Source organism: Magallana gigas, chromosome 7 (assembly GCF_963853765.1).
Source record: "Magallana gigas chromosome 7, xbMagGiga1.1, whole genome shotgun sequence".
Lineage (NCBI taxonomy): Eukaryota > Metazoa > Mollusca > Bivalvia > Ostreida > Ostreidae > Magallana > Magallana gigas.
Genome location: NC_088859.1, coordinates 53419137 through 53442826, shown reverse-complemented (window position 1 = coordinate 53442826; position 23690 = coordinate 53419137). Strand labels below are relative to the sequence as shown.

The following is a 23690-nucleotide window of genomic DNA, read 5'->3' as shown; positions in this document are numbered from 1 at the left end:
TAACCTAATTATTTAAAGAAATGTTTGATTAAATTATGTTTATGATCAGTCATTGAATAAAAATTACATACATTTAATCATGCAATTTTTTTTATCTGCTACATTTAAACAATCATGAAATTAATAATTCATATTATATTTCGACATTCTCTCTCTCTCTCTCTCTCTCTCTCTCTCTCTCTCTCTCTCTCTCTCTCTTCTTTGTTTACATTCCAATGTCTGTACTACATAACCCCAGTGAGTTATCTCCTCTTTGAACCAAGGATAGAGTATTAGCTGTGGAATGAGACAAGCTGAAAAATTGTATATTTTATTCGACCGTCGATCTGTTTTACTATGTATTTTATTTGGTAAAACGGAAAGCAATCAGACTATATAGCAAGAAACATTCATTTTCAAACCAATCAATTTTTAGAAACAATAGACTATATATAGTTACACAATTAAGTACTATTTATGTTCAATTTATTTTATTCAACAGAAGTGCATCTTGTTGTCAGTACCATTCTTGGCGTTCTATGCTGGAGTTTGTCTTTGTGAAATAAAACACGCCGTCATTATTTTAAAGAAATTAATACAACAACTCTCTCAGTTAAAATTTCATAACTTTATCATTGGTGTTATAGTTTTCACAATTCCCAAACTGTCCGGACTCTTTCGATTAAATTCACAAAAATTAATTCTCTCTCTCTCTCTCTCTCTCTCTCTCTCTCTCTCTCTCTCTCTCTCTCTCTCTCTCTCTCTCTCTCTCTCTCTCTCTCTCTTGTTTACATTCCATAATCCCAACGAGTTATCTCCTCTTTGACCTACGGAAAAATACAATTATTGTGAAAAACTAATTTCGGTCATAAAAAAATTGATATCAGGAAAAACGAAATATCTTTACCTAATATACTTATATACTTTGAATGATAACTAGAATATTATTTTAAGGTTTTCATTTTTACAGTTACTGTGGAATAATTAGATTTCGTGGTGGCTCAATTTTCGTAGAATTCATAGGTACCTCTCATTTATGAATTAACATCCTTCATGAATAAATAAGTTAGAGTTTTAATGTAATATTTTCTTATATTATCATAGATATAGATATATAAACATATGTAGATATGTATAAGAGAATACAAGAAATCACGTTCTTACAAACTTATAGAATATAAGGAATCCACAAAAATTAGCCACATGAATTGAAATGATTTCACAGTACATGTATAACCATTTGCCTAAAAATAAATGACGTCAAATTTTCCATTAAGAATACTGTACTAAAATTGATTTTTCCAGGAGACATTTTTGGTACCAGTGTTAAACATAGACTCCGTCACACCTCCACCCCCGCATAGTGTTGTTCACAGAAAAATAGGCCTGGTGTAGAATATCTCTTCGGGTGGAAAAAGGCGCCCTACTGCCCCTAACATACTATTTTCACCACTGCACAAAATCAAACATTAGATCTAGCAACCCCCTCCCCCCGCCCCTCCCGGGCGGTATAAGATCCCCTTTGTGTTTCCGGATTACATTACCCAAATTGTCCGTCAATAAAACAAGTTTTACAGTATATTTGATTTTTTTAAAGAATGAAAAAAATAATCAAGTTATTTAACAAGAATCATTGATTCTTTTTATTGATACATTAAAAAATAACTCTATGATTATACACCTAAACTTAAAGGACAAGGTGGTGTTAATCCTTTTTTAAAAATTCATTTATTCTCTTTACACCATAAAAATGGCACTATAGGTACATGTACAAGAGATGTAACATTTTTACATATATATATATACAAACAGTCTGGATGAACATAGCTGGGTTATTTTGCTTGTGGAGAACAAACCTCATAAATTTTAGTCATGAGTTTTATGTACACAATTAGTATTCAACAATATTTTACAAAACAATACAGCATTCGGTTGGACATGATATTTTCTTGCTATAATTTTTTTTGAATCAAAGAAAATACGATACATTCTAACAGGTAAATAAACTTGTCTCCTATTTGATTATTATTCCACAATATGTAACTCTTTCTTGGTGTTGAAAATTATTCTATCCACCAACCTCAATAAGGAGACGGTGGTTGTTTGTTCTAAATTTCAGAAAAATATTACTGAAGAAAATTGGTAAATTAAATAGTACAAATCTTTAAGTCGTAAATGAAATTTCAGATATATTTTTTTCTAATTAAAGATAAATGTATTTGATACATGTAATATATGTTATAATACCAGTTTAAAACCGCGTCAATTTTAACTTGTTTTGACGCAAGAATTAGATAGCTACGTTCTACTGAAAGTCCAAGGCCTTGTTAAAATGGTTCTATCTATTCCTTCGGACGTTAGATGGAAACAGCACCCAGCAAGTGAATTAGAAAGTATACATTTAGAATTTTGTAAGTAATTATTTTGTGTTTAAAAAGAGTCTTGCATCAATGCTGGTGTACTTTGAATTGGGGCGTTAACCATTGCAGTTTGATAGAAAATATAAAATGTTGAAATATTGGATGAAATTACAGAATAGTGATAATTGTATTTTATGCAATATATACTAAGATATAGTAAATAAATGTGATACACAATTAGCCTCTAATTGTTCACTCTCATACATAAAATAGTTGATTAACAATTAAGGTTTTGGATAAATATATATGAAACTGTTAAGAACAATTAAATGAACATGTATTCTTACTTGAAGTGAAGCAGAGTTTGACCGATATGTTTATACAAGAAGGTCATAGCTACTTTGAAAATTCCCCTAAATGTATAATTTATTAGCAGTTACGGGGGTCAATAAAAAAAATACGAAGATTTTGTCATAGCTATGTTACTTAACGTCATATCAATACTAAATTTGGTAGACATAATTTAGCAATAGTTTCAATTAATTTCCAAGAAAACAAAGGTAATAAACTTCTTTATTTCTACGAATTATTTAGAATCTAACTTGCAAAAATGAGGTCACGGCGCACGGTCAAAATTTGTGTTATATTAACAATAAACCATGTAATGTTGAAAGTAATATCTCTATAAATTTGGATTAAAACCAAATAATATTAAAACCTCAAATTAAGTTTAGTCATGGTATTCTATGTACCAAAAAATGACGGGATATATTGTTTTGTCGAACAGATATTAGTAACTAAAGACATACAGTCCTCTTTAGATCGACGTCGCCAGACGTCACGGCGCAACGAGAAGTACAAACATAATAGATTTAACTCAGGAAAAGCCGATACAAGCCGTGAAAATGCTCAATAGTGGAAAAAATAAGTCAACAAATATTTGCAAGTTTGTGTTTAACTGTAATAACTTTTGTGGTGGTCGTTGTTATTGTATTTTGAATGTAAAGCAGTCCAAAAGAGAGTAGAATATCTGTAAATATTTGGTCAAAAAATAAGTAACGTCAACCGACGTGCAGGGTTATCCTTCCTGTAAACTAAGAGATACACGGTTAGAAAATGAAAACTTTGAAGAACTAACTTATGATTCTCAAACAAATGTGTGCAAATAAGATGTTAAGTGGTTCACTGCCATTTTAAATTGTAAGGAGAAAGGCACAAGACACTTAGCGTGATATGAAGATGGGGTATATCTTTAAACTGTGCGTGTTTTATCTTGACGTCATCTTTTGAACGTTATACCGTGCGCCGTGATGACAAACATGTTGTTTTTAAAACTGAAGGGGTAACAAAAATATCGTTTCATCAAATTAACTAAAACGTCCATATCAATAAGTGTTGGTGCACAGATTAATCTGATAAGTATGACTTTCATGAAAAATATATGAAAGACAGCCACATTGTCTTCGTATTTTTTGATTGACCCTCGTATGTGATAGCTTTGAAGCATAACAATATCTAACAAAACCAATACCAACTAAATATGTACAATTTATAAGTAAATACCGTTTATCCTCTCACTAACTTGAGATTAGGCGTCGCAGATTTTATAATAGAGCAATGAGAGGGTTAACTATGTTCACTGTCACAGATTGAAGATGGGTTTCATTTTATTTTAATCTGTCCATTTAATAAAGAAATAAGAATGTTGCATGTAAAAAAAAATATTATTATAAAGGGCCGTCTGTCTTTAAACTTGTTCAATTACTCTCAACAAAGCATATCAAGGAGTTGTGCAATTTGGCAAATACCTTTATAAATGCTGAAAATTACGAAAAAAAATATATTTGTTTTGAGAATATACTCTTCATTATCCTGTTTACTTTCATCATGTACATTTTGTACATGTTGCACACTGCTATATACAGCTGTACGCTGCTATGTGCACACGCAGTCTAATCAAAGATTGTGATGGTTTTTTTTAAAGTCTACATATGTTTGTTTACTTTATTATGTATATATGTTAAACCTATGAATCGTATGGTTCTTGGTAATAAACAATACAATACAGGGGAAAATAGCATTGTGCGGGGAAAAAATCTTTAAAATAACAGTTATTATATCTCCGGCAAATATAGCTGTAATGAAATGTGACGTTGGTGTACGGGGCAAGACAAACACTTATCTGCAACATAGCTTAAGATACTGACTTAAATGATATTAGAAATTTAAGCATATTTTATTGATGTTCAAATACAGTGGGTAGCATGCATACTAAGTCCTCTGCAAAGTCGAATTAAATGTCCGTTTAAATAAATGCAAATTCATTTTAACTTTAAAGGATATTTAAGGCGATTGTTCTTTGATTATGATGATGAAAATGTAATAGAAAATGTAAGTGAAATACCTTCAAATGCACATTTTCACCTGATGTTTTGCAACATCAGCTTGACAATAATGACCATAGGCATGCTGTTCAATATGTTTATGCAAATGAAACAATTTGTGAAATTAGAAAGAAGTAAATGTAATTTAAAATGTGAGTTCCATTGTAAACACCATAGTATTATAAAATATAAAACTACTGCAACCCTATTTTTTTGAAATATTTTGATTGATTGACACTTTTTTCACAATAATTTGCACTGTCATACTGTTTTATTAGATATGGTCTTTAAGTTAACACTAAGCGTAAATTCTAAGGGTTTTATGATAGTGTTTCTAAACAATAAACTGGAATGGACAGGCTCAGTTTAAAGACAAAAGTCAAAATGAATATTCAAACAATAAATATTTTAACATATTTTTGGAGCTATATTTTTTAATTCAGGATTTACAGTAAGATATTAAATATGCATAACAGACAGGTAAATAAACCGTAATTTAATAACCACCAAGCTGTTTGGATGAACATTTTTCCTCCAAGTATACGTAAGTCATTACCATTCCTCTTATTTCGATGGTGAATTTTTTTAAAATAAGGACTAAGATTTCAATTAGCTTTACTTAATCCAAACAACCAGAAAAAGTTCCATCGTTTAAGACTTCTTACTGACTTATTTTATACATATTTCTTTTGAATAAATACAATAGGCAATAATGATTGGAAAACAGGCACGGTCAGTATATATATCCTTTCTTTTTATACGAAGGTCAAGTTACAGCTTAGTTTACGATGTAGTTTTCAAGTATTTATTTGGGCTTTAAAAACAACAGTTATAATTTAGGAAGATCATAAGATATATATAGTTGTTTCACAAAACTTTCTTAGCGGAACGCAGTTGGGTATCCTGTTATCACCGTGTGAAATGTTCCCCTTGGACATGACACCTTTTCCCCTGTCACTGGCGTTGAGTTACTTTGATCCGGACACCCCTAATTGACTCACAGTTTATCTTAGTAATCCGTTAATTGAAGTAACTCTTTATATTTACTTTTCTATTATTCTCTATTGTTAAAAATGCTTTGTTATTTATATGTAATTGTTGGCCATGTTTAATTATTCGGCAGTTGGATAGCGACGGTCAAGGCGCTCGTACCACCGACTCCCGACCTCGCGGAATATTGTTATAAGTTTGCGGAGTTTTAATAAATCTTGTTAAACGAATACCGATCGACTTGTATATTTTCCGTAGGTCATAATTAATGTTAGAATCCGGCGTATCAACTTTTTAGCTTGATACACGACTCACAGTTTATCTTAGTAATCCGTTAATTGAAGTAACTCTTTATATTTACTTTTCTATTATTCTCTATTGTTAAAAATGTTTTGTTATTTATATGTAATTGTTAACCATGTTTAATTGTTCGGCAGTTGGATAGCGACGGTCAAGGCGCTCGTACCACCGACTCCCGACCTCGTGGAATATTGTTATAAGTTTGCGGAGTTTTAATAAATCTTGTAATTGTATTGTATTGTTTATTACCAAGAACCATATGATTCATAGGTTTAACATATATACATAATTGAACAAACATATGAAAACATTTTTAAAAAAACAAAAACAAAAAAGAAAGACCATCACAATCTTGTATTAGACTGTGTGTGCACATAGCAGTCTGCAAAATGTACATGACAGAAGTAAACAGGATAATGAAGAGTAAATTATCAAAACAAAAACTAATTATAATTTTATCGTAATTTTGAGCATTTATATAGGTATTTTCCCAAATTGCACAACTCTTTGATATTCTTTGTTGAAAGTAATTGAATAAGTTTAAATACAGAAGGCTTTTCATTATAATATTTTTTTACATACAACTTTCATATTTCCTTATAAAATGGACAGATTAAAATAAAATGAAACTCATCTTCAATCTGTACATGTGATAGTGAACATAGTTTACAAACTCTCTCATTTCTATGGATATTATAAAATCTGCCACGCTCAATCTCGAGTTGATGAGAGGATAAACGGTATTTACTTATAAATTGAACATATACAGTTGGTATTGGTTTTGTTAAATATTCTTGTACTTCAGAATGATTACATAAGTGCTTATACATTATACATTTAGGAGAATTTTCAAAGTAGCCATGTCTTTCTTGTATAAACATGTCGGTCAACCTCTGCTTCATTTCGTGTAGGAATACATGTTCATTAAATTGTTCTTTACAGTTCCATATATATCCAAAACCTAAATTGTTATTCAATTGTTTTATGTATGAGAGCCAACAATTAGAGGCTAACTGTGTTTCATATTCATTTACCATATCTTGGTATATATTGCTTAAAATAGAATTATCACTATTCTTTAACTTTATCCAATATTTCAACATTCTATAATTTCTATCCAACTGCAGTGGTTTACGACCCAATTCAAAATACCATCATTGATGTAACACTTTTCTTAACACATAATAACTTCTTACAAAATCTAAATGTATACTTTCTAATTCACTTGCTGGTTGCTGTCCCCATAATTCACAACCATAATGTACTATGCTACCAATATATGTATCAAACAGTGACAATTTTGTATTAACATTCAATTGTAATGGCTTCATTTTGGACAATAAACAATACATTGCTTTTCTACTTTGTGATGCTAAAACGCTTTGCGTTTTATGAAAACTGCCATTAAAATTCAAAGTTATACCAAGATAATTGAAGTTAAAACGAATACCGATCGACTTGTACATTTTCCGTGGGTCACACTATCTTGTAAGCCAACTTCATATTATATTGTTAATTCTAAATTAATACCCATCATGTAAATTATTTTCAATATGACACAAATGTACACTTTATTAGTGAATGTGAAAATTCATTCTCTTATTCACATGGAAACATCTCTAAAAAGTAAATTGTGTCAATAGAGTGTAAAGAGTACTTGTAGTTTGTATTTTATTTTACCATCCACATACATACACAAGTAGATGGAAATAACGTAATGCACCCGAATATTCTTTGAAAATTACAGCATTTGCTGGTTTTAAGAAAGAATGCATTGATCAATCGAAGTATCATAATAATTTGGATATAATAGTATGAATCAGTTGAAAACATTGGTTACTGCTAGAATTTCTGTTTTTTCTTTAAATATTAATTTTTTTGTCTAGTTGGTCCATTATAAAAAAAAAAGCCCGTGTTAACATATAGTAAACTAAAGTTCGCTGAGAAATCCTGATTTTATGATTTTATCATATCATATGACATTATCCAAAATAGAATACAATAGTCACATGCAGTCACAAGTAGGATTTAGAATGAAGAGATGTGACTTTTGAACTAATAACAATGAAACGTAGATTTTCTTTAAAGGTTGATTTTATGGAGGATACACATGTAGCATTGTCAATCCTCAACTACCTCCCCGTCACCCATACAATCCCCTCCCCCGACAAAAAATCAGATGATCCCTCAACCCTTAAAAAGAAAATACCTACTAAAATTTCTCACGAAAAAAGAAAAGTTAATTTCATTGAGGGATCGGGCAAATCGTCTAGTCATTCTTTAAATGAGTATTTATTTTGTGATTGAATCTGTTTTTATCATTATTTAGTTATTATCAGTGCATGTGCTGTATATAACTACTCCCACATCTACCTGCGCGTGCGATCAGATAATCTAAAAAATATATAAATTGTCACCAAATGGTGATATCTAATAAATGTACATGTATACATGTATCTGAACATACACTAATGAAATCAATTGAAGAAATGTGTTTATCTTGATTGTTCTGAAGTTTCCAATTAAGAAGTCAAGTGAAAAGGTCTTACTGATATGTGTATTCTAGTATATTTTTGATCAATTTTATGTGCCTATAACTCTTTTCAATGTTACATAAACAGTCGCCATGTTAAGTTTGGTCATAAAACATCGATTTACCTGCCTTAAAGTTAAGAGATAACTAAGGAATTTAGTAAGATACGACTTGAATGGTAATGAACTTAGGAAAAAATTCTTTCCCTAGCTATATCTTAGTTTTAAGTGTGCTTTGTGAAACGGGCCCCTGAGCCCAAGTATATATAAGAGTGAGACAACATCGGCAATTAAGAAAAGGAAGTATCGATGTCATAGGCATACCCATTGATAATTCAATTGAGTATATTTAAGATAGACATTCACAATATCATATATAATGGAATGAATATTTTTTTTATATTTAATGGAATTGTTATCCATATCCGACGGGAACCTGTACGTAAATGCTTACACAGGGAATGTGATTCGACATACACATCAAGATATTAGCATTTAAATTTCATCTGACGAGTGTTTAGTACATAAACGTATTTATTTCACAAAAATTGAATTCTTTCAAAAGTCTTAATTCATTTCAGTCATTTTCAATGATACAAGGATTCTCGAGGGCTTTGTTCGATATATGTACGATATATCCAAATTTGCCGATTCAAAATTTTCATTTTAATTTTTTTAAAAACCAACATTTTTATTATGCATATAAACTAAAAAAAATTTAATGGAGGAAATTAATTACTGTGAGTCGCGTCTTTTCAAGGTAATGCATTTCATTTTTTTTCTGAAAAATACATGTAGATGCAGACTTACGAACATTCGATCGGGAGGGATAATTGTAGCTTTCAAAGATTTCTAAAAACATATTAATATGTGATAAAGTAAAACAGGGTTTTGTTTAACACTGACAAAGATGTAATCGGTCGAGTTGTTTACATACCTCCAGGAGAGGGGGGTGGGGGCAGTAAATATTTTTATATTCTTTTATTAATTCCTCCATGCATATGAAGAAGAGTTTCTAATTTTTTCTAAAGACTCCAATTACATTTTTTATGAAAGACTTGTATACAATTTATAACACAAATTTTTAATGTGAACGATACATTTTATTGTTGTCTAGTAAAATAAGAAAAATATTACTTTGCAAAACTACAAATCATCACCTTTCTGTGGATGTAGGAACTTCAGAGAAGTGAATATTACTTTAACTTATGTACTTGTAACAGAATTGACAATGAATTGCTTTTTTTTTTTAGAATGCAAAGTTTTGCATAATTAACGTTTTAGCTAAAGATTTCTGTTTTATTCCTTATACCATTAATTAAGTTTAATTAAACAATAAAATGCTTTATTTGATGATTCATGTGCGATATGAAGATGGCGACATTTTCTACAATGATCGCTACCTTCATAACCCGATACATCAAAGAAAGCAATTTACATGTATTTTTGTTTATATCTACATATTTCTTTTAACAACTTAGTAAATTGATAGTAAAATGTAAGAAAAAAAATCAGCTAAATTATTGGAATTGTATATCAGTACGTTAGATAAACGAGACAGAATCGTCTTGTATACGATTTGAATTTGACATGACATGACATGATTTTTTCGTGTAGCCCGTGCTTTTTCCTAGGTTACTGAAGGTTTCAACCAATCGTGTAGATTTCAGTCCTGTCAGTTTCTCCAGAGCTATGAATTTTCGTAAGAAATAGAGGGAATCATAGTTGGTGTTGATATAAAATTATGACCGCTAATATCTATTAAACATAAAAAAGTGTGACTGTTTATTTAAAAAAATAATCAAATTGTACAATCGTTTATCCATTTACTTTCTGTTTGATCTTCACGGTGATATTGTTTATGTATATATGTAATTGCATTATCCTGTTCAGACTGTATCATGGCAGACTTCACATATATATGTATGGACAATATTGGCAATTCCGTCTGTGCAATGTTTTAATCGACGATAATAGTAATTTGCGTTCTTTTACTCACTTTTAAAGGGTATGTAATGTTTTTATTAATATAGAAGTATTTTATTAGTTTGTGTTAGGACTGTGTAAGGATAAAGACAGAAAATTGTTTATATAGTTTAATAAAGGCCCTAACCGGATCCTAATTAGTGTCCTTACACAGGATGCCTTATAGATGCATTAAGTGTCTTGATATCTAACGGTGGTGCAGCAGGTCTTAACACAGGAGCCCAATGCCCTAACAAGCGGCCAATCCACATGTAGGGAGCCTTACGCCCCTAAACCCCGCGGTCACAATGTCACAGTTCAACTCTCCATAACTCTTCGGGTGTCGTGTAGGATTCTGTGCATTTTGAATAAAGGTATCTTTATGTCGACGCTGCTTGGCGAGCAGCGGCGAGAATCCAAAACAGTTTTGAATTCTCGGACAAATTTCGAAGACATATTGAACTGATATCGTCCAGTCTTGTATGCATATCGGCGATCTTTCGTATTACTAGTATATGTCGGCGCTTCTCGCGGTTTGAAAAAGTAGAGTTTGACATTTTAAGAGTAGCTTAGCCAGTTCTTGCCCCGCCGTCACCAACTTTCCTTAAGTTTTGAAGTCTCGGACAAATTTCGAAGACATGTTGAACTGATATCGTCCAGTCTTGTATGCATATCGGCGATCTTTCGTATTACTAGTATATGTCGGCGCTTCTCGCCGTTTGAAAAAGTAGAGTTTGATATTTTAAGAGTAGCTTAGCCAGTTCTTGCCCCGCCGTCACCAACTTTCCTTAAGTTTTACTTCAAGTTTATGCACTTTTCTTTTAAGGATTTGAGTTGAGGATTGAGTTGAGTGATTTGAAAATGTTGGTGGTGGTGGAGCCTGGGAGGGGGGGGGGGCATATATACGATCTCTGCTCAATATGCATTCGAAATTCATCGAGTTTCATATATAGACTCCTGTACAACATTTTTACATGTCCTGCTCGACATTGCCATGGTGATTAAGCTGTTTTTTTTTATTTTATTTGTTCTTTACTTCATTATATGGATGCTGCATCTACCTCTTTTGAATAGGTTTCTGAACCTTTAGTTTAGTTGAAACAATATTTTTTTTTGTAAATTTCACCATACATAGTCTAATGACGATACATAGAAGATTGAGAAACAAGCCAAAAGGCTTATGTTAATCTCGCTCTGAACCTTTGACCGACCATAAAGATAAGTATCTATGAAAATCAACAAACGAATGAATAGTCAAGTCGTAATAGGTCGACGTCGTCTTCGTTCGTACATTTCTCGTCGAACAATCGCCATACATGTAGCTCGTCAAGAACTCGTGTCGACTACACTCACCTAAATTTGTACAATATCGAAGGAAATTTTTAATTTTGGGGAAAGTGTTGTACATTTATGTATAAACCGTACAGGTATGTTGAAATTAGAGACAAAGTTCTACTTGGCGATTGGCCGCGCTCTCGCCGAGTATCCACCAAAGGCACCACGCTAACGGAGTGCAAAGAGTTTTTACCTCGCGTACACGGCCTGTTTAGAGCTTTGACTGCGTGCACAACTTTACTTATAAGGTTATTTAAAATATGTAAAATTTTAATAAGTACAATTGCACGCAAAACAGACATAAACTTTATAAATATAATAGGAAAAAAAGATTGTTTTTGTGGGGGTTTTTTATAATGAAATAAGATGATTGAAATATAACGTTCGGGGAAATTTTTAACATGAAAAAAATCTTAGTAGACGGGTCTGCAAAAATAACCGTTATTAGCTGTTAGAAAACATAACGAACTAGTAACATCAAAAAATGGCATGAATTTTATGTACGTCCTTGAGTAGTTGAAGGTCGTGAAATTATCAAAAATGCTACTTCATACATGTATCAACATCATGTTTGAGAATATCATAACGCTTACTGTAAAACAGTTCAAGTTTTTCTGGTATGATTGACGCAAAAAAAAAACATATTGGAGGCGCGTCATATATACGCTAATGAACACAGAAGAAACGCCAAACGTGCGCTATAATCACAGCAACAGCTTTGTGGGGTCGAAGTGTGAACACGTTCAAACGCCGTGAATACACAAAGAGAGTGCGTAGAAACGCATTGGCATCACAAAGGACCCCGAAAGGTCTCTGTGCTAGCCCAATCGACTTAGCACTGCGTCAATACTGCGATTATTTGCGTTCCTTGAGCGCGGGGTCAACGATGTTCTAGTGGCGCTGGTGCTGTCACGGCGATCCCACTTTGTTTCTACTGTGTGTTTGTCAGATGAAGTCAAATGAAGATGCCGACGCGTTGTTGTTATTATTTCTCTTAATTCATATTTTTAACAACACTTATATTTTTTTAATAATGCGTTTCTATAGCACCAACTTAAAAGAAACAGATAAATTAACGAAAACGAGGTTTCAGTTAAAACTTATAATATAACGGCATATAGAATAGATGGTGTTTTATACATTTTTTCCTAATTACAAGTACAATACTCTTGAAAAAAAAGTCTTGTAATTACAATCATGATTACTTTTTGATTATCATGATCACGATAACGATTACATGATTATAAATAAATGTTACGATTACAATGGTGAGACTTAAATGCTTGGAATCAAGTCCATGATTGATATATGATGCATTAGGTTTATTCTTCAAATTGGCATGCATCAACATGGTGTTCCACTGGGGCAACTGGAACCATTGCACTTAAAATTCCGTGAAAGAGCGAAAAATGCAACGGTGAAATGCAACAATTAATTTCATTAGGATTTCTTAAGCTACATGTAACTACATACATATACATGCATCTATAGCAAAAAATAAAAAAAGAAAATGAAAATCAGCCTATTTTCGAGAAAATATGATAAAGCGGTACAGACATTCAACCTGAAAAACATAGATCTATTCTTAAAAGAAAAAAACACACATTTAAAAAGATATGTTTTCTTCAATCCATAACAAAATAACTTAAAATCTATCATTATGTCAGATATTGAATGCTCTGAAGTTACCAAAGATAATTAAAATTGTATAATTTTTTACACCATGGTCAGTTTTGATGTGAATGATTTTAATCTTAATGCGTGAAATTGGGAAAGTTCTGTGATAAAATGTATATTAGCGAAATATGCTGCAGACCAGGGGTGTATTCGATTAGTTGGATGAAGAGCTACCAGAGTAATCCTAATTTGTTCGTTTGCAGTTCGGAGATCTCCTGTAGATCTCTATTATTTACTTTTAAAATAGCATGTTGACGCTGGGGATATCTTGGACCAGTTCGGGAGGTAGGAAACAAATACACTCCATATAAATAGCAAAGAAGGATTCAGATGTAAGATGTCTTTATTGTCCTATCAAGAAAGGAAGTTATATCCACGTTTTGTCTGAGAAAGCAAGCATATAAGTTAAAATTCCACTAATAATTATGTGGTAACAGAAGTCACAGTCACTAATTTATAGCATAATGTTGATCGATTTTATCAGCACTTACTTTTTTCTATCCTGATTATAAGGGTGTTTTTATTGAGATTTTCCTGTATATTAAAACCACATTGATAAATTTTGTTGATAAATTTGCAACTGCATTTTTATGTACACATAAAGAAGTCTATATTACTCAGGTGAGTGATAGGTCCTACATACCTTTCTGTATCAAGAAGTATGACACCACCACTCCCTTAAAATTGATAACCTAGTTGGCTACCATCTACCATCTTTGATGGGGACAAATGTATCATATCTAATTATAACAATATATGATATTGCCAGTTCAAATTTTGATATATAAGTGCAATACATGAACATAACCATTGGTTGCATGCAGAACAAAATACAATCCTTATATGATAGGTAAAAATAACTTTTGAAATGCACATGTGGTTGCTGTTGTAATGAGTAAAAGGTGGGGACAATCATAGCCCTTTTCTTGTATGTAAATGTATAGGGATAACATCATTGGAAATGGTGAGGATCAAAAGAGATTAGGTTTTAATACACTTTTTATCTAAATTTTAATGACCTTCTCACAGTACACAGAACATTATTGAAACTCTGTATTTACATATACATTGTGTATATTCATGTTATCTGATTTTTTTGGATTTTCAATCTCATCAATTAAAGATTACAGTAGAATGAAACAGACATGCACAATCACTTCATGATATAGTCAATGGAATCCAAGGCTGTGACAAAGCTTGTAATTCCCTATTGGTGCCCCGCATCTACAATGTATATTAGCCTTTAGGGATAAAGTGCATGTATAATCTTTTAATGTATTCTCACTGTGTGTGTGAGAGAGAGAGAGAGAGAGAGAGAGAGAGAGAGAGAGAGAGAGAGAGAGAGAGAGAGAGAGAGAGAGAGAGAGAGAGAGATCAGACTCAGATTCAAATGAAAACAGTTTTCTTTCAATTACCAGCATATGCATTTGTATGATAAGTGGAATCCTGAAGCTTCTTTATTACCCAATTGAAGTTTCCCGATTTAATTAAACAGCTTTGAATAATTTTCATGTTCATTAGATCTAATTTGATTTCTCTTGGTAAAGACAATATTAAAGGTTAAATTTTGTGAAGTCACTGACATGAAAGTGATTTAGAGAAATGAAATATTTAATGCACAATTAGATGTTTACATATTGATCCACACGAAGACTTATGACATTAATTCAAATTCCATTAAGTTAGAGAAATTCATTTATTATCCAAGTCCAATCAAAAGTGAAGTGGGATTAATGTAGTGTTCAAGATCTATCCTTAAGAATCAATTCTAAATTACACTCTTCATTTTAGAATCTGGGGTACATCCCATACAAATTTGATAGGACATGCATGATTCGATCATTATATTAAGTAAAAGTTGGATGTATTAGCACCTAATGTATGTGCTAAAACATGTATTATTTAAGAGACACACAGCCATATCAATGGAATTATATATAAAGATGGATATATGTGAATTTGGGTTGGTTAAAGGCTGGTTTTCACAAATATATACATGTAGCTGAACAGACAGAAACTAGTTGTGTATCACATATTAAAGTAACACGGAACTGACAGGTGACCTGAGTAAAACATGATGTTGATTTTCTTGGATGTGATTTTTAACTTTGGCACGTGTATGTATATCCACACACTCTTTTGTTAGAGTATCATATCCACTGTTATTATACTACAATAAAATTAGTTCAAAATGGATACCATACAAGATTTAATTGTTAGTTCATGTACTTGAATAAAAAGAGATGACTCTGAAGTGTATACCATTTGTGATATAGTCCAATAATGAAAAATGGTACTTTGTATATAATATATAGTTTAAAAAAAATGAAAAGGAACACATGTACATATTCTGTTCATGATATAAAGTCTATTTACATCTGTTTCATGCCTAGCAGCATTATGAATTGTGAACAGGTTTACATTATGTTTAAATAATTCCTTGTATGACTAAAACAATGACCAACAAAACTGTCATGGCAAAGACATTTTATATAATTACACGGTGACAGAACAAAATCTGAAAAAGGCGGTATTAAATGACAACGATTAAGTATTATCAAACTTCATAACAGAAAAATTAGCATCATAATGGGACCATATATATTAATTTGTTAAACATGAACAATGAATTCTTTACGAGCTTGTTGGAATTGTTGTACTCATCATAAAGTGGTTGCGTAACCTGTTTGTCTTAGACTCACCCAGGTTTAATTAAGTAATGTTTATTATTGAATATAAATGTAATGACTGTCTAGTGGATGATAAGTACAATGCATATATATATATATTATTTTTTAAAGATCAAAATATGAGGATAAGGCAGAACTATAGTATCATTAACAGTCAATTTAACCATGCATGCTGGCACATGCACTTCATAATTGTACCAGATTTAAACATAATGTAAGCTATTTTTATGTCAGCTAGGTCATATTAAAAGATGCACATGCATACTGCCCATTTTTGCATCAGGTAATTGTATCTACTAGCTATAAGGAATGTTCTTGCTGCTTGAATTTAAGTTCAGTAAAAACTTCTACATTTTTCTCTGTAATACTTGTGGATTTGTTTTCCACATGTCAGCAGTGTCAACTTCTGAGAGAGAGAGAGAGAGAGAGAGAGAGAGAGAGAGAGAGAGAGAGAGAGAGAGAGAGATATTTATGTTCAGAAATGAAATGATTAAAAAGTTCACCAAAATATGAAATTGGCTGGTACATGATCAAATCTTTTGATAAACCTTCACAGGATTTGATCACTTGACCAACCAAGTTCATGTTCATATCTATTAATGAACTTCTTAAATTGCAGCTTATTTCTTAAATAAATGTGCACAAACAGAGAGAGAGAGAGAGAGAGAGAGAGAGAGAGAGAGAGAGAGAGAGACAGAGAGAGACAGACAGACAGACAGACAGACAGACAGAGCATCCATACATTGTAACATAGACTAAAGAGAATTAAATTAAAAAGATGTGGAGAACAACAGTTTCACTGATGATTAATGTGTATATTTTGACCCCTTTATTTTTCCATGTAAATATAAACTAATGTTTCATCAGTTATGCATGTTGCTTGTTCTAGGTGAATTATGAGTTAATTAATTAATATCTCTAAAACCTAAATTGCTAATTCAGTTTGAATTGTATAATTTTGGATTCCACAGTACAATAAGAAAATATTTTGATTTGATTACTTAGCCTTAGAACTGTGATCTCTGGGTTAAGTTTTTAATGTTGTATGAAAAATAAACTGTACTGATTTTGTAAACTTTAAAGCAATTACATGTATGATTAAATGCTTTATGGTAATTCTAAATTTTATATTTTTTTTTTCAAAATATATAAATTAACAAAATTAACTTAACAAATAGTACATTTTCATGATTTAAGTCCTAAATGATTTCCTTCCCCATATTTTATATCATACATTCAGTGAGATCAATGAACATTTTCTTTGAACTTGCATTCTATTGTCATGGAATTTGTGGGGGTTTTTTTTCATGGGAAGGGACTCACTTCTTTGTGTCGAGTGAAACCAGCCTAGTTCATGAATTTAATCACTTTGGAATGTTGTGCTAAAACCCAGTCAGATTAGAAATATGATACTCTGCTGAAACACACATGTGGCAATTATCGAGCCAGGGACAGAGAAAAAGTGAAGAATGGGGGCCCAAGAGAGGATGATGTAAATTTGAAATAAGACACATGAAATAAAAGAAAATATATAGATAAAATCTGAAACAGAAAGAGATTGCTTGTGTATAATGACCAAGACAGTGGAATGATGAGAACAACTATTAATGTTGCTAGTGATAGTTTTAAATTAAAATTTTTATTAGATAATAACTATATATTCAATTATATTCCTGTAATTTATTTTAGTTTGATTAAATTATAACCAGCTGTACGTTTTTTATGATCTTTGATCATCTTACATAATGTATGAATTAACATTAATTATTGTAGTTGCATAAATATAACTTATATATAACCTGCCTAGCTGATATTTGTGCATGCTAATTAAGCTGTATTATAAATAAAAGGCCATCTGGAAATATATAATAAGAAATAAAAGATTGTTCAATTCAGTACCATATACTATTCATATTCATAACTTCATTTATTTAAAGTAAACATATCAGAGAAAGAAACGGATGAAATATTATATCAGACAGATAAAATAGTTTAGAGACTGATGAGCTTTTCATACATACACAGCCATCAGAGAGAGAGAGAGAAAGAGAGAGAGAGAGAGAGAGAGAGAGATATGTTCAGAAATGATTAAAAAGTTCACCAAATATTAATTTGGCTGGTACATGATCAAATCTTTGAAAAAGCCCTTCTTCTGGGCTTCACAATATTTGATCACTTGACCAACCAAGTTCATTTCTAATGAACTTTTTAAATTGCAGCTTATTTCTTAAATAAATATGCACATACAGAGAGAGAGAGAGAGAGAGAGAGAGAGAGAGAGAGAGAGAGAGAGAGAGAGAGAGAGAGACAGACAGACAGACAGACAGACAGAAAGAGATGGTCAAACAAAGACAGACAGATGGAGAGACAGAGATACAGAGAAATAGCTATACAGAGTGACAGATATACAGAGATACAGAGACAGCAAAAGAGAGGGAGACAGACAGGCATATGGACAAAAAGACAGACAGGGAGAAAGGGAGAGAGCGAGATAAAGACAGGTAGATATAGAGGTATATATAGAGATAAACATGCAGAGAGAGAGACAGACAGAAATAGACAGACAGCTAGATGGATGCACAGGGGCAGACAAGGAAGGGGAAATACATATTATAGATCAATAGGCTGGATAAATAACGAGAAATGTTTAGTGAAAAACGTACAGCACAGAGAGAGAGAGAGAGAGAGAGAGAGAGAGAGAGAGAGAGAGAGAGAGAGAGAGAGAGAGAGAGAGAGAGAAAACAGACAGCCACACAGACAGACAGACAAAGAGTCAGATGCACAGAGGGTAGAAGATAGAAGATATATTTTGATTGGATAGTACTTTTAAAAATATTATAGGGAGATATTCTTACGTACAGATTTATAGTTAATATCTGCATAAAGGGTAGGTCAATAGCTGCAAGAAATGTTTAGTGAAAAAACGTACAACAGAGAGAGAGAGAGAGAGAGAGAGAGAGAGAGAGAGAGAGAGAGAGAGAGTTTGACAGACAGACAGACAGACAGACAGACAATCAGATGGAGAGGCAGACAGACAGAGATAGATAGACAGAGACAGAGACACTGTGAAAGACACATGCAGAGAGACAGATAAAGAGAGAGAGAGAGGGAGAAACACACAGACATGTACTAGGAAGTTTATACATGTAAGTAGAGATATTTAGACTTAAACATGCACATACAGAGAGAGAGAGAGAGAGAGAGAGAGAGAGAGAGAGAGAGAGAGAGCAACAAGAGAAGCAAGTAAAAGATGTGCAGAGACAGAGACAGAAAAAAGTAGAAAAAAGGATGGATAGAAAGAGAAAAAATAAACAGAAATACATTGATGTGATCAAGAGGGTGGTCGTGGGGGGGGGGGGGGGGGTCTGGAACTCCCTTTCTTCTGGAAATTTTTTTTTTTAAGTAACCGAAAATATGCCTTGGACCTCAACCCTGGCAAATTCAAATATCTCTCGGACCACCCAACCCAAAACACGCTGAAAATGTCTAAACCACACAATCACGATAAATGATATACTAGTAAGTAGACAAGAAATAGGAGCGAGTAAGAAAGAGAAAGCTAGGGAGAGAGTATATGTATTTCAATTTATCATAAGAAATATTTTTCATCAATTTACATGTATCTAACTTTGTATGACGTAAGGAGTAAAGCTATTCAATTATAAATTCGTACATTGTAATTATTATTCAATCATTTTAATCGGTGAAATAGGTGTTTTAGTCATTTTTTAATAGGAAATATAGAGCGCAACTTTGATCAAGCAAAGTCCTTCAATCCGTTATATAGCCTTGGCCAGATCATTGAAGAGAATATTTTGTTTGTTCAAGCATTACATCAATGGTGTCTGAAAAAAGCTTCCTTTATATAGGCTGTTTTAGTAAAAAAAAACAAAAAACAAAAAGAACAACAAACACACACTCAGTAAAGAATAATGTTGATTTTAGGGGTCAATCTAGATTTTTTTTGGCAAAAAAAAGAAAAGAAAAAGAAATAGAAAACTTCCACCGTACAGTCATGCTTAATATGTATATTGCATAAGTATCTAGCTATTCTTGATCTATAATTTCCGAAAAACACCACCAGCAAATATGAAATATAACGTTACGTTAATACAGGCACTTGACGATTATATTGTACACACATGTTTTTTCGTGAAGAGAAAAGTTTTTTATAAAACGGAACGTAGGAGCCTGCAGTTAATTACACAGAATGGGAGTCTGCAAAAGGATGCAGACTGAGATAGAGAGAGAGAGAGAGAGAGAGAGAGAGAGAGAGAGAGAGAGAGAGAGAGAGAGAGAGAGAGAGAGAGAGAATGTCACTTCTCAACTATATATATTTAGAATTACTTTTTATAATGTTTGGTCAAATGCTACATAATACACTGAAAGTGAAAACGACTGGAATAATGACCGGGATAATTAGATCGGGCTCGTAATGGAAAATAAAATTTCGGAACTTTTTGAAAAACCGTCGGTTTCCGAAGGTACATGGCGGGAGGCTGAACATACAGTCATCACTTCGACAAACAGATCTAAGCTGAAGCCGTGAAGGTAATAAGTATTTCCTATGTTTATACTGATACTGTGCAAAAGTATTATTTAATTTGGTTATGTCTGATGGAAAAGTCGACCGAATTTTGCGCATTTAAGTTGATTCTGGGCCTAACGTGCTATATGACGTCACAGGTACACATGCTGTCGCTATAGGCTATTCCAGTCATTCTTTAAATTTGATGTGTTATGGCTCGCTCATTAGTGATAAAACTGTAATACAAGCTTCATAAAATATTTTGTGATTTTTGGGTGCAAGATGCGGTAGGGATGTATGGCAATGCTGATTTGTTATGATTATAGGTTGAATACGTATATATAATTATATATATATTGTACACAAACAAAACCATGATAATAATTTGAGAGTTTTGTGTTACTACGCAAGCAAAGAAGTTTCAAGACAGGGTCTACGAATAAGGTCAGAATGAACAGCTTGTATTGCCAAGATACCTATATTAAGTTAAAAACTTTCATTGCAATATTTGTAAGTTTTACCTTGAAGAGGGCTGATAAGAATTCTTCTATTTTGAGTTGTGATGTTATTGACATGATTTTTCACAACAACAAATGAAGCACCGATCAAGAGTAGTCTTACTAATTTTTTTTTAGTTCCAATAATTGGTTGTGGCTAGCCTTTGGAATCCATTCTTATATATCGTTAAATGTCGAGACCATATTTAATGCACCAATCGTAATCACTGTAATCTGTAAAGTCTAAAAAGTGTGTGTAATACCCAACTTTTTTCAGCCAAAATTTAATCAAAATTGGGAAGTGCGGGACGAACAACAGTTTTCAGAGCGAGTAACAAAATGTTTCGAATGCTGCACGACATGACTGCCGAAAATGTGTGTTATGCGAGTTTTATGAGTGTACAATGTACACTCAACATAAAAAATACCTTATTGTTAATGTAATTTCCATGTTTTGGAATATGTATGAAACAGGTCCTGAAAAGTAAAGTCTCAACCGGGACTCGAACCCAGGGCCTCTGGTGTACCATGCCAGCGCTCTAACCACTGAACTATTGAGACCCAAGCCAATATATTGACTGACAGTTACACACCTATTAACCTGGTGACATACTCCCCCTGTTGGTAGAAATTCGTCCTTGAATTTATGAATAGAATTCTACGAGTTAAGGAAATGTTTTAGGGAGTGACCGTGGGATTTGTATGTTGGGCGCCAAATGTAACAGGTGGTGAAAAGTCAGGTCTCAACCGGAACTCGAACCCAGGGCCTCTGGCGTACCGTGCCAGCCCTCTAACCACTGAGCTATTGAGACCCAATTTATTGACTGACAGAGTGACAGTCACACACCTGTTAACCTGCATGGTGACATATAATAATTTTTTTTAGACCACTATTTCTTGCATCAAACAAGTCCTTGACAGTGAATTTGCCATTGCGTAACCAGGTGCTTTCGACTCCTTGCGTGATCAATGTTTATCTAATAATATTTAGTGTTGGATTTATCAAATTCACAAAACCACAATTACTTAAGGACATTGGGTTCTGCATTTAAAAGTCTTTGAAATTTTTTCTAAAGTACCCGTTATTTTTTAAAAATGTACATGCATAGATTAACAGAAATCAAAGTAAAATTTTGGGGTCTATACACTAGCTTCTTTCGGTGCTATGGAGTATTTAATATGATCTTTCTGCACTGAAAATGCAAATTGCCTCACTTTGTAATTTTTTTTATAGCAGTGAACCATGCCATCAAGTACAATTCTCACCTAAATGATATTATAGTCTCTTTGCACTGATAAAACACTATTTTTAGCCATTATGATTCAACATGCATTGAAATTATTCAAAAGTCTCAAACTTTTTCTCAAATTATAGTAAACTTGTCAGAAAAGAAAACCAAACGTATGGGTCTATGATATAAAATTTGATATGGCAATAAATAAGCTGGAATTGGAGTTAATTTATTCTTAACTTTTATGAAATATCAGTTAATATGCCAAATATATGTCAATGGAAATATTGAAAAATTGTTAAAACAGGGTTAATTTTCTCTAAAAATTAATTGGAAGTAGAAGGAGGAAATAAAAAAGTAGCAGGGGGGTCTGGGGGTCTTTCTTATAGCTACATTGTGTTTGAAATGCAATAATAGCCGGGTAATTAAGGCATAATAGGTGGGGGAATTCCCCTCCTCCCGGGTCTTAGAGACAACCCTGATAAAATATGTATTTCGGAACAACTCGAAGATATACCAATGGACAAACTATCTGGAAGTTTGGTCTGCACTTAAAATAATTAAGGAAGCTTAAGTTATGGTACTCTAAAACTGTTCATTTTCTTCTTTAAAACCTTCTGCCACAAAATATAGTCCCTTACTTAAGTCTATATATAATGTTAATTTTTAAAAATATGTAAACAGGGATTGATATTAATACCTTTTTCCACTTGCAAATTTTAACTAGTGGAATTATTTTTTACTGGTAAAATTCAACTTTTACATGCATTTTTCCTCTCATAGTATTATTTGAATAATTAAAAAGAAAAACTGTGGTAATACAGTACAGTTAACGCAGATCCTATATTTTTCGGTGCACCCCCGGGGTCCAGATTGCAACAGGTGTCTCAGGTAAAACCGCGTAACCCCGCAGAAGAGTCGTCCTGCAAGTCAACAGTGCAATGGTCCTGACGATAAATTACAGGTTAACGAAAGTATCTGTCTGAAACGCTAGTTATCTCCCAGGCGTAACAAATTAATTGACAGCTACACGCAACTACATGTATATATCATTTTATTTATGGAACTATCTAAAATAAAATATTTTTTTTAGCTGACTGAGACGAAGTCAGAGGGAGCTTATGCTATACAGGTAGCACCTTGGCACAAAGCATCATTGGGTGAAGGGGAGCCAAGTTTGTTAAAATGAAGGGCCACGCTCTCTTTCAAGGGGAGATAATT

The 23690-nt window shown here is 32.6% G+C and overlaps 2 protein-coding genes and 1 non-coding gene across 3 annotated transcripts in view; 2 read left to right on the top strand and 1 right to left on the bottom strand.

Moving 5' to 3' along the window:
* The first annotated feature begins 18663 nt into the window (after window positions 1-18663).
* LOC136269952 (putative uncharacterized protein DDB_G0271982) lies at window positions 18664-20553 on the top strand. The gene is given in 4 exon segments (XM_066065886.1): window positions 18664-18713; window positions 18901-19000; window positions 19399-19439; window positions 20430-20553. Coding segments are annotated over 4 exon segments (315 nt in total).
* A 141-nt stretch (window positions 20554-20694) lies between these two features.
* LOC136270207 (putative epidermal cell surface receptor) overlaps window positions 20695-23690 on the top strand; it is a 31351-nt gene continuing 28355 nt past the window's right edge. Inside the window, exon 1 of the mRNA XM_066067114.1 lies at window positions 20695-20763. The gene's annotated coding sequence lies outside the window, so the exon portion shown is untranslated. The remainder of the gene's footprint in view (window positions 20764-23690) is intronic.
* Window positions 21726-21798, bottom strand: Trnat-ggu (transfer RNA threonine (anticodon GGU)). Its single transcript has one exon. It is a non-coding gene; the product is annotated as a tRNA-Thr (tRNA).